The sequence below is a fragment of the Felis catus genome, chromosome C1 (assembly GCF_018350175.1).
Source record: "Felis catus isolate Fca126 chromosome C1, F.catus_Fca126_mat1.0, whole genome shotgun sequence".
Taxonomy (NCBI): domain Eukaryota; kingdom Metazoa; phylum Chordata; class Mammalia; order Carnivora; family Felidae; genus Felis; species Felis catus.
In genome coordinates this window covers 30,543,021-30,553,531 of record NC_058375.1, presented here as the reverse complement: position 1 = coordinate 30,553,531, position 10,511 = coordinate 30,543,021, and the positions used below count along the sequence as shown (strand labels likewise).

General features: G+C 48.4%; 1 protein-coding gene across 29 annotated transcripts in view; it reads right to left on the bottom strand.

Moving 5' to 3' along the window:
• Positions 1-4,209: 4,209 nt before the first annotated feature.
• The window catches only part of MACF1 (microtubule actin crosslinking factor 1), a 331,616-nt gene continuing 325,314 nt past the window's right edge, over positions 4,210-10,511 (bottom strand). For 22 of the 29 annotated variants that reach the window (XM_045035584.1, XM_045035590.1, XM_045035587.1 and 19 more), the window contains 4 exons: positions 9,759-9,970; positions 9,125-9,235; positions 6,521-6,650; positions 4,210-5,675 (listed from right to left, as the gene is read on the bottom strand). In XM_045035584.1, coding sequence (XP_044891519.1) covers positions 5,419-5,675; positions 6,521-6,650; positions 9,125-9,235; positions 9,759-9,970 — 710 coding nt within the window. In that variant the 3' untranslated portion in view covers positions 4,210-5,418. The remainder of the gene's footprint in view (positions 5,676-6,520; positions 6,651-9,124; positions 9,236-9,758; positions 9,971-10,511) is intronic. The other 7 variants (XM_045035588.1, XM_045035589.1, XM_011284718.4 and 4 more) reach the window with 1 other exon arrangement.

The following is a 10,511-nucleotide window of genomic DNA, read 5'->3' as shown; positions in this document are numbered from 1 at the left end:
TCCGCTCCGCGGCCGGGCGGGGACCGGGGCCGCGGCCGCCCCGACGGCGGACGGCGGACGGCGAACGGCGGGCGGGGCTCGGGGTCGGCCGCACGGGGCGCGCTCGCCTGCGGTTTCCCAGCACCTGCTGGGCTCGGGCGGCGTGGACGCGGCAGGGGCTCCTCCGGGAGCTGGGGGCTGGCGGCCAATCTGTCTGTGGCGGCCGAGCCGTCAGTCGGCTGCTGCCGAGGCCCGCTCAGCCGCAGGGGCGGCGGGCGAGCTCCGGTCTGCGCTCGGGACGACGCAGATCCGACGGCGCCTCTCCAGCTGGAGCTGCTGTGTGCTCCGCGCGCCCGCCTCCGCCGCCCGTGGGTCCCGCGTGCCGCCGTCGGGCCCCGCCCCCTCCGCTCCCGACCAATGGGGGCTCGGGGCGGGGCCAAGGCCGCCGGACTGAAGCCAGGGGGAAGGGGCGGTGGGGCGTGGGTGGTGCAACAGGTGGTGGTGACGCCGAGATGCGGTCCGCTGTTCGGTGGTGGGCGGGTCCGGCGAGGGGTCCCCTGTCCAGCTGCCGGGTCGTCGGGGTCGTGCTGGGCTCCCCTCCCAGCCGGCACCGTCGGGCGGGCGGGGGGCCTCGGCCTGGGGACACGAGGGTAGCGGGGCAGTCGGGAGAAATGAGGGCCCTGCGCTCCCGCAGGGCGTGTCCTCCAGCACTCTCGACCGGGCGGAATCCGGGGCCTGCGTCCCACCATTGGAGTGACCCCGCAGTCCCGCCTTAGTGCGCGGAATGTCGCTCCACGCGACACGAAGAAAAGCCTCAGTAGGGTCTAGAGGTAGAGAGGCCCCGAGGTGCCAGTCGTGCCCGGAGAGTGAGACGCGTTCCTTTGTCATCAGCCGCCACCTCAGTTCCTCGCTGGCCACCCGGTTCCTTGCCCGCTGTCCCTTTGCACGCGCTATTGGAGGCTTCTTTCGCGACACCTGCTCAGTCTCTGCTCCCAGCGTGCGTGCCACCCACCTGGTTCCCGCGTGCTCCTGGCTAGCGCCCCAGGCGAGACCCCCCATCCTCCCATGTTCCGGTGACCGCACTGTCACCGCCAGCCCTCGCTGTGCGCCCTGGGGATCCCCCAGTGCTGATCCCGCCTCCCGCAGGAGGGAGTCGCGCATCCGCCTCCAACTGGGCCAGGGAGCTCTGGGGCCCTTCCAGAGCGCCCGGGAGCCGCCCTTTACGCGTCTTAATTGTCGCGGCTTTCAGAGGCTTGCAAGAGAAAGAAGACTCTACACGGAAACTCGTTATTGACTCAGCCCCTTTCTGCACACTCTGCTCCTCCTGGGCGCCCTCTCACTACATTGATTCATTTATGGCTAAGGCGGTGAGCTGGGAGGAAGTGACACCTAGACTGAGCTCGGAAGGCTGGAAGGAATCGGCCTGGGATGACAGGAAAGGGCAGAGGGAGAGCTGGAGAGCAGTTTCCAGGCAGAGGAAACAGCTGGTGTCGAGGCCACAGGACTCCAGGGAGCATAATGCAGGTAACACTTAGCACTTACCATGTGCCAGGCAAGGTCTGCGTCACTTCTTGAATGCTTGCACGTATAGAGTAGATGCCGTTTCAACCCCCTCTTTTAACAGATGAGGAAACTGAGGCACACGGAAGTTAAGGGACTTCCCCTGCAGGTGAGCTGTTCAGTGGAGCCTGGAAAGCCTGGGAAACAAATGGCCAGGGTGAGGGTGAGGCTTGAGTGGCTGGCAAGATACGGACCCAAAGGACCTTGCGGGGAGACTAGATGAGGGCTCCGGACAACAGATGGTTATGGTGGCCCCAGTGTGGACTCAATACGAAACTTCAAAAGAAACTAAGAAGTCCACCGAACTTTAAAAATTCCCATCATCACTTCAAACTTTAAAAAAAAAATCAAGACTTTTCTCTCACATTCTAAATCGAACCAATCATTTGTTGGTGCTTTAAGCCCATGCCTAGTCTGCCTTTTTTCCAATGGGTAAATTTCCGCACTGCTTATAAGCCCCATAAGGATGTGGCAGCTTCACTACTGAAAGTGCCCAAGGCAGAGTCCGCTGCAGAGGGGAACATGGATTGCAGGGATGAAGATTAGAGTCAGGGCCCACAGATGGAGGCAAGTACAGTAATGGGGTGGGCAATGACCATGATCCTTTCTGGTGACGGGGTAGAGGGCAGAGGAGAAGCTGTTTAGCAGGCTGCATCCCCAGGGCTTGGTGAGTGCATACTGGGGCAGGGGCAGGGTCAAGGGGGTATCCCTGTGTCAGGCTAGTTCAGGGTCTCTGAATCTCCTGTCCTCCTCACTGTCCTTCTCTGGCCAGCCCTCTGCACTCCCCTTTGAGTTCACACCACATCCTCCGGGTCCTCAGATCTAGCCTGGAGTCCTCAGGTAGTGTATTGTGCGACACTGGGCTTCCAGCTAGACTGTAAGCAGCCCAGGGCTGGGCAGATTCTTATAACAGAAATCACTGATCTCAATTAAGGGTGAGCAGAGATAGCTGTGTTCTTTAAACAACAGGCCTCAAATTCCCATAAACCTAAACATCAGGTTTCAGTCATTCCAAATGGCGTCTCCCTGAAATTCAGTTCAGCGGCAACCGCTGTGGGCTGCTCTGTGCTCTGGCCTGAGCCAGAGATGAAGCCGACGGTTCCCTGCCTCCAAGGGCCCCCCACAACGGGGGCGACAGTCTGATGAATATACAGTCTTAACGGGAGGCAGAAGGAAGGCTGTGCTCCCACCGAGGGCCCAGTAAAGTGCCTGGATGGGTGGAGGACAAGGAGCTGGGAAGTGGGGGTGGGGATGTGAGTGGAATCCTGGAACTCCGGCCCTGGAAGGGAACTGAGGGGGGGAAGATTTCTGGAGAGATAGTGTCAAACAAGGGCTTTCCCAGCCGCCTGGTAATGCTGTGACCTTGGGCATGTTACTGAACCTCTCAGGCTGTTTCTCATCTGTGAATGGGGGTCACAGTAGCTGGCTTGTACACGGAACACTTAGCACAGGCCTATCACAGTCAATAATGGTCAGCTGCTACTGCATCATTGAAAACCCCAGGGACTTGTGTAGCGCTACCCAGCAGACACCAAATTTGTATCACGTGTTTAGCACCTGTATCCCAGAACTTTAATTTTTTCTGGCACCCTTACATTCTCTACATGGCCTTGCATATGGGTGTTTGTTAAATGGAAATGCACTTTGTATAGATTCCACTACTAGGTGACCTTTGTTGCACAGGCTGAGAGAAATCGGAATTACTTGGTAAAAACAACAGCAAATGATCACAGTCCAGAATCTGAAAAGGATGGAAGTCAAGTGTTTTAAATATGCTTCCACTGCCAGGAGGCCTAGAGGGGAAGTAAATTTGGGTGAAAACACTATCCTACACAGTTCTGGCAGCCTGCTGCCTGAAGTTACTTAATTCCAGGGGGAACAGAGTAAGCACTTCCTTCAGAATCCATTAGGATGGATTGTTTTTAATCTAGATATCTGGCCTCAAACAGCTTTGGCAAACACCTATGCATCTCACCAAATTCCTGATCACATGAGGAGTATGGCCTAATGGTCAGAAACACTGGTAGCCTGAGTTTGAACCCCTTACCTACCTCTTAAGTCTTCTTTACTTCTTAGCCTAATTCCTTCTGTTAGAATTAATATTTGGCTGTTCTAATTATTATAAAGCCAAATAGGGGCTGGAGGAAATAGGAATGCCAGACTTGAGTAGGGAATCAAGGATTTGATTCAAGGTCCACTTTTTGCCATTTATTAATTCTGTGATCTCAGGCAAATAACCCTCTTTCCCACCCCGGTGTCTCCATCTGCAAAAGAAAGGAGCTAGATTTGGTGACCAATTTGGCATCCACTTCTGAAATTCTGTCATTTAACCAGATATCTCAGCATACTGTGGGAAATCAGCCCCATCCTCTCAAACCCAGGATCTCTTGATTTCTACTACAGAAGTTTTCTTACATATTGCTATTTGTGTAATCACCTAAGTGGAGCAGATACCCTACAGATTTACATTAACAATAGTCTGATTATTTCTTTGTTGCTTTAAAATTAACAAGGATGAAATAAACAGGAAAAAAAAATCTGTTAATGAGCTCCTTAATTTATCCACCAAGATGTTTTGATCTGAATAATGCGTTTAAGTATCTAAAACACAATCATACCCAGAGTAACATGTTATATATAATAGTTGAGAAGAAAATCAGGAAATACAAATTTGTTACTGCAAGCAATTTTAATACAAAAGTGTGTCTTGTTTTTAAACAGTTCATTGGTAGAGCTTCAGTTTCTGCCTCAATTAAAACCAATTGAGATAATTACACAGCAACATGGTCGGAGCTGAAGAGGAACAGCAGCTAAAAAACGGGAGCCCCAGACAGCCCCTCTTCATGGTCACTTGGTCAGTTGACTTTATTACGCACAAAAAAAGACGGAAGCAAACGGGACTTGATAACAAGTGTGCTGGTGAACTCCTTTAAAGGACGAGCAAATGTTTGTCTTATGTCCACATTTTCAGAATAAGCTCGTGGAATTCATTCCTCAGTTTGTGGGAAGTTGATCGACCATTTAAATAAATAGGAAAAATGCAGATAAACAAATCTGTAATTCACAGTGCCACCAAGGAGTGTCCCCTTGCCAAGGGCCTGGGTCCTGGTGAGCACAGGAGTTATTTGTGGCTGGGTTGAATAGAAAGTTACAAACCAGGACTCTTAAAAACCCCAATGTTCTGACATCTTCGGAACAGTCACATTTACCCCTGAATTCTAGCAGCTATTGTCCTTTAAACACCCAGTACTGAAACAGGATTCAGAGTATTGCGATGAACTTCTTCTGCTGATCATGTGCAAACATTACCTAGAGGAGGTTCCCTCTCCTCAGCTAAAATCACACAGCATTAAAAACATTGGAAAAAGCAATTAGAAGTGCCCTCCCCTCAGTTCTTGCTAATTGAGGTGTCTGTGATTTACAAAAAAAAGAGTTCCTTAAACACTGCAGGATTCTTATTATTTTTTTAATATAATTTATCTTGCTGAGACAGCAAGTCAAGTTTATAAAGAAGATGCATTTAGGAATAATCCTAAAAGATAAAGCAGGTTTACAACCCTGCACCGCGCAGAAACCCTATTTAGAGGCATTTTTTTTTTTTTTAATACACATTCTCATCTTGACCTTTTCACTTGTTTTTCTCAAATATTTCATTTCTGGGCCCCATCCATTACAGGGTTACCAGGAGGTGAATTTTATCTACATAAATATTCACATGAAAATAGTAACTTACAAAAAGAAAAAAAATAAGGCAGCTTCATAACACAATTATTCTTTTACACTTTTAACAATATAACTTCTCCTGTTCAGAATAAATATACACCCAATGTACGGAGCAGGCTTCAAAGTGGATAGAGGCTTGGGGGTGCTTGTACAGTGTTATCGCTTGGGACCCGGAGTCCTGGGGGAGGCAGTGGTGGTCTTCTTAGACATGGTCGGGATTTTGGAAGGCTTGTTTAGCCCTCTTCTGGAGCTGCCCTGGCCTCCTGCAGCGCTGCTCTCCGAAGTATCTGAACAAGCAGACTGCGTCTCTAAAAGGTCAAAGTCAGAGGCATCGCTTCCTCGCCGGCTACTGGCCCGACTCCCGGCCCGACTCCCGGCCCGACTCCCAGGGCGACTGGCTGATTTTTTAGGGTCTGGAATTTGAGAACAAAGCAGCAGACTTAATAGAGACAACATGGGGGGTGGTGAGGACAAGCGACCAGAGGCTAGGGCTCTGATGTAAATACCACCAGATATGCTGTGTGATGTTGGGCAGATCAGAGCCTTTCTGGACCCCATCTTTTCATCTACACAGCAGCCACTGAAACCTTTTTGGGCTTTGTGATTCTGCTTGAGAAGCTTGCCTCCTGAGGATTAGACAGCAGCTTCTCTCAGCACAGTGACCTCCTGTGCCCCCAGAGTAGTGCCGAGTGGGGCTGCTCAGTCACCTGGGCATAGAGGAGAGCCTGCTAGCAGGGGTGGGGGGTCGGGCAGGCAAACAGAAAGCCAGAAATGAGGCCAATTCCTGGACTTGCATGGGGAATATCAACAGGTGAACAGATGTGATCTTTCCCTGATGCTCTCTGCTTGCCAGTGGCTATAATAAATGCAGAATGTTGGAAAAATTACTAGCCAACTGCCAGCCCCAACACTGGGTGGCCTTCTGAGGAAAAGCCCACTTCAGGAGGTCCCTCCTGCCTTTTAGATTCTCTCAGATACAGTCATTTCTGGTCAAGAACAGGGGCCTGGCTTTAGCTGTGGACACATCTGCTCTCAGAAGGCATGGCTGCAGGCAGCTACAGTGGCAGGAGGGAAAGGAAAGAGCAGCAGAAAATCTGCAGGTCTCTCTTTGGACATCACATCTGTGTGCTGCTCTCATTATCTGCTTTCCTTGGGGAGCAGTGAAGCACCACCCAGAGGCTGCTGTCCCCCAGTTCTAGGCCTGGCCACTCCCCTTCCCCTTTCACCCCAGTGCGCATGGATGGGGGCAGGCACTTACCTGCCCGATTCGTTCTGGCACCTGTGGAGGCTGGGGAAGAACTATTGCTGGTATCACCAGCGAGGGATGTGCGGCTAGAGTGAAGGGCTGGGGTTGGTCGTTTCAGCTTGCTCCCTGTTGATGGAATAACCTTAAAAAAAATTTTTTTAACAAGTTCTATTTACTAGGTGAAATTTTTGAAATTCAATCTGAAAAGGTCTATTTAAGCCTCCTTACACCTAACTGATTGAAAAGCAAATTAAAAGTCCAGGAAAACAAAGATTTTTGAAAGTGTCCTAGGTCATATAGTTTGAGGGTTCCACCCCAGAAAAGGTCTTATGTTCCAATTCAAAATTTCATATGTCTTCTATATTTCTACTAGAAAGTTCCTGACAAATTTCTACCAGAAATGGCCAAAAAAAATCCAAATAATCCTGAGTGTCAAAGTGTTGGGGCTAGAAATTTCAAACATGTGTTCTAGCTCTAAATATTTCATATGAGATGCCAGTATCACTCCAACCTCTCTCACTGGGTGGGTGCAGGAACTTCAGTCAAACCAAGATCTTTCAGTCCATTTCCCTCACTGGAAAAACTGCAGATAAGCACACTCTTTCTTTTTCAATCCACTGAGCCACCATGGTCTCCTCACTGTTCCTCCCACCCTGTTTCTGTGTGGCTCACTCCCTTGTTTCTTTTGGGCGGATTGGCTGAATGACCCATCAGAGAGGTCTTGCCTCACTACTAGAGTGACACTCTAACTTTCTATTTTCTTCCCCTGCTTTATTTTCTGGCATATCACTCATTACCACCTGACATACGATAGATATCCTTGTTTGTGGTTTGTCTCGCCTGTATTAAAGTGTAAGCTCCATGAAAGCAGGGACTTTGTTCACTGTCACATCCTCAGCACCTAAAACAGTGTCTGGCACAGAAGAGGGGCTCAATAAAAACTTGCCGAATGAATAAATCATGTGTAGAAGCACTTCCTAATGGAAAAAGAGCTGGACAGATACACGTTATTACTACTGCTACCAGCAGGAGAAACATTTCCCATTTGAGTGTTTTGTTTTGTTTTTTTTTTAAGATAGTAGTAGACTTAATTTGGAAGTCCTCATTAAGAATTTTTAAGTCTGTTTTAAATATCACTCATACCATAACACTATTCTAATTTTTCTTTGAAATAAATTGTGTAAACTGTTTTCCAGGACCTTTAAGATGTTCATACAAATGGAAGAGTAAAGCAACCTGTTTTCACTGTGTTTCTCATATTTAATTTAGGGAAAAAAAGCAAAAGCGACAGAAAGTGATTAACGGTCAAGCGCAAACGCTCCTGGCCCACACAGGAGGAGGAGCACCAGTTTCAGAAGCTACTGCTCGTGAGCATGCCGCTGGCGAGACCGCAGCCCTGGAGGCCCTGGGCTGGAGTCCACGTCGGGAAGCGGCCTGTAGTAAATACCCACAGGTAAGGAAAGGTGAAACCTCGAAACGAGCAAAAGGTAAAACCTTAAGATGAAACAAAAAGGCTGATCTATTAGAATCCTGTGAGCATTTTGTACTTTATAAATACATTTAAAATTTTAGAACTTTTGAGACTTTCATGAAACTGGAGCCATTAAGGAAGAAGGAAAGCAAGATAAGCAGGTAGAGTCCTGGGGTTTTGGTGGCAGGAGGTCCCCAGATCATGTTCTAAACCAGACAGATTTCTGAACTGGAGCTTTAGCTCAGAGCGGATGAATCCCAAAGCAGCAGCCCATTCACAGGCACTGGCTTCTTACATCTCCCGCCTTCACCTTCTGGGGCTGAAGCTTTGCATGACTGAAGGCAATGCTATCTTTTGAGGCACAAGGAACCAGTATTTCCCAGCAGGAGCTAGAATGCAAATTTTCCCGCTATCAGACAAGCCACTAGCCCATGTTTTGTTTCTGAAACACTGCTCTTCCACAAATGCTTTGGGCGTTTTAATGACTGCACTCAAACATGCTTAACTGCCAGCATGTGTATTCAAATCAAGGCTTCAGACACCCAAGTGACTAGGCCACTAGTCACACATCCGCGTGACTTAAATTCAGAAGTTAAAATCTGAGCCTTGGAGCAGTGTTCACTGATGCAGTGTTTGGCTGAAGAAGGCAGCACCCGCCCCTCACACCAGTTTGGCAGTATCAACCACCCTGAGGACATGGCTCAGGGCTGGGGACGCCAGCCGCTCTTCTGTTCTAGCAAAGATAGAACACTGCTGAACATGCACCGTAGTTGAATTTCAAGTGTTCATAACTCGTCTGTGTATCTGAGGTTTGGAGACTCCGAGAGGCCCGAGTTTTATGAATAATATCCATCAACAAATCACCAGGAATGACAATTGTTCATCACCCTGGAAAAACATCATTCTAAACACTGGCAGCAAGTTGTTAATCCAGTTTTAGGCATCTCTTGTTTATCTCCAATTTTGGTGAATCCGAGTTAGAAACCCCTGAAAAGCACTGGACTAGATGAATCGGCTGTGAGAGCAAGCACCACACAGATGGAAAAGAGCATGGACTTGTGTCAGGAAGAGGAGCCGATCCAGTTCTTGGCATTAGCGAGGGCCTCGTCGTGACCGTGTCCTTAGTCAGCAAAACCATACTCTACCTCGGGGCTGGGCAGCTGGAGGTCAGGATAATGGCTGTCCCTGACAGGGGTGCCAGCTTTACTGTTTACCAACCAGGGTTTGTCATAACAGCGAGGGAACTGAAGTGGAGTCTGCGAAACGGAAATCCAAAGGGAAGGATGGGAACAATTGAAAATGGAACAGAAAGGAAGCAAATTGGGAACACAAAAAATAAATAGAAGACACTGAATTTTAAAGAAACAGAAAACAAAACAAAACGTGCATCAGTTTAACAGGATAAAAGGCACCAGGCAGAAAGGCAACAGCATACTTCATAAGTAACCCATCAAACAACCAAATTTATTCGCTGGCTTCAGCTGCACAGAGAGTGCCTGGATTTCCAAAATTAGTAATTCTGGATGGGAGATTATGTGGAAAGAAGTGTTTCTGACTTAACGATCTGAGTTCATATTTTAATAATGTCCTTCGAAGTAAAATCTTAAAGGTCCTGTTCTCTACTGGGGCCTGGAGAGGCTGGTCTAGGTAGAGCTTGGTCAGTATATCTTCATGTTCCTCTCCTGGCTGGAGGCGTTCAGAGGCTACACTTAACACCAAACTTCTGTAAATATGGGAACAGGGACAAAGGCCATAAGAGAGGTCAGTGTCAGTACATACCTTGGTACCACTGGCTGGGGTGGCTGGAGAAGACGGCATGGATGTACAGCTGTGGTTACTCTGACTAGCACTGGAACTGGAGCGGGTGGGGGAGGCAGCCCGCGAAGATGGTTTGGACCTTCGACCCCGTGATCGGAAAGGGGTCATTCCCTGGGATGCCCCCTCAGGCAGGATGAATTTCTCTCTAAGTTCGATGTTAGTTCTACCTCGTGCTAAAAAGGAACAAACACACACATACAATGTCAGTTAATCTTAAAAAAAAAAATGTGTCTTTGATGGTCATACAGCTGCTTGACCCCATGATAACAGCTATATAAGTTATAGATTGAGTACTATCTGTGGATTCTTTTAAAATAAATTCATGATTTGTCAGTCTGTCATGATTCTTACCCATAGCAATGAAGTAATAAGCCTCATTGGTTTGCCATGATAAAGAATTTTATATAAGAGATAGCGTCTCATTCTGTGGTAATGATCTTGCCATGTCACTGTCCCCTGGGGTAAGCACACCGTAACGGGTCAAAGAAAGCAGATGCAGCAGTGCACAAACCTCTGACATTAGATCAAAACCCCTCTTTTCTCTCTCATAGTACATGTGTACTTTTGGCTCAGATTTTTGCAGGATAGTGGAGAAAAACAGATCATTGCAATCAACATTGTCCAGACTCTTATTTGAATTCAGTTGCTAACAATCCTCAGGGAAGCGGTCCAGGAACTCAGGATGGTAAAAAGACTGGGATAAAATCATTAAGA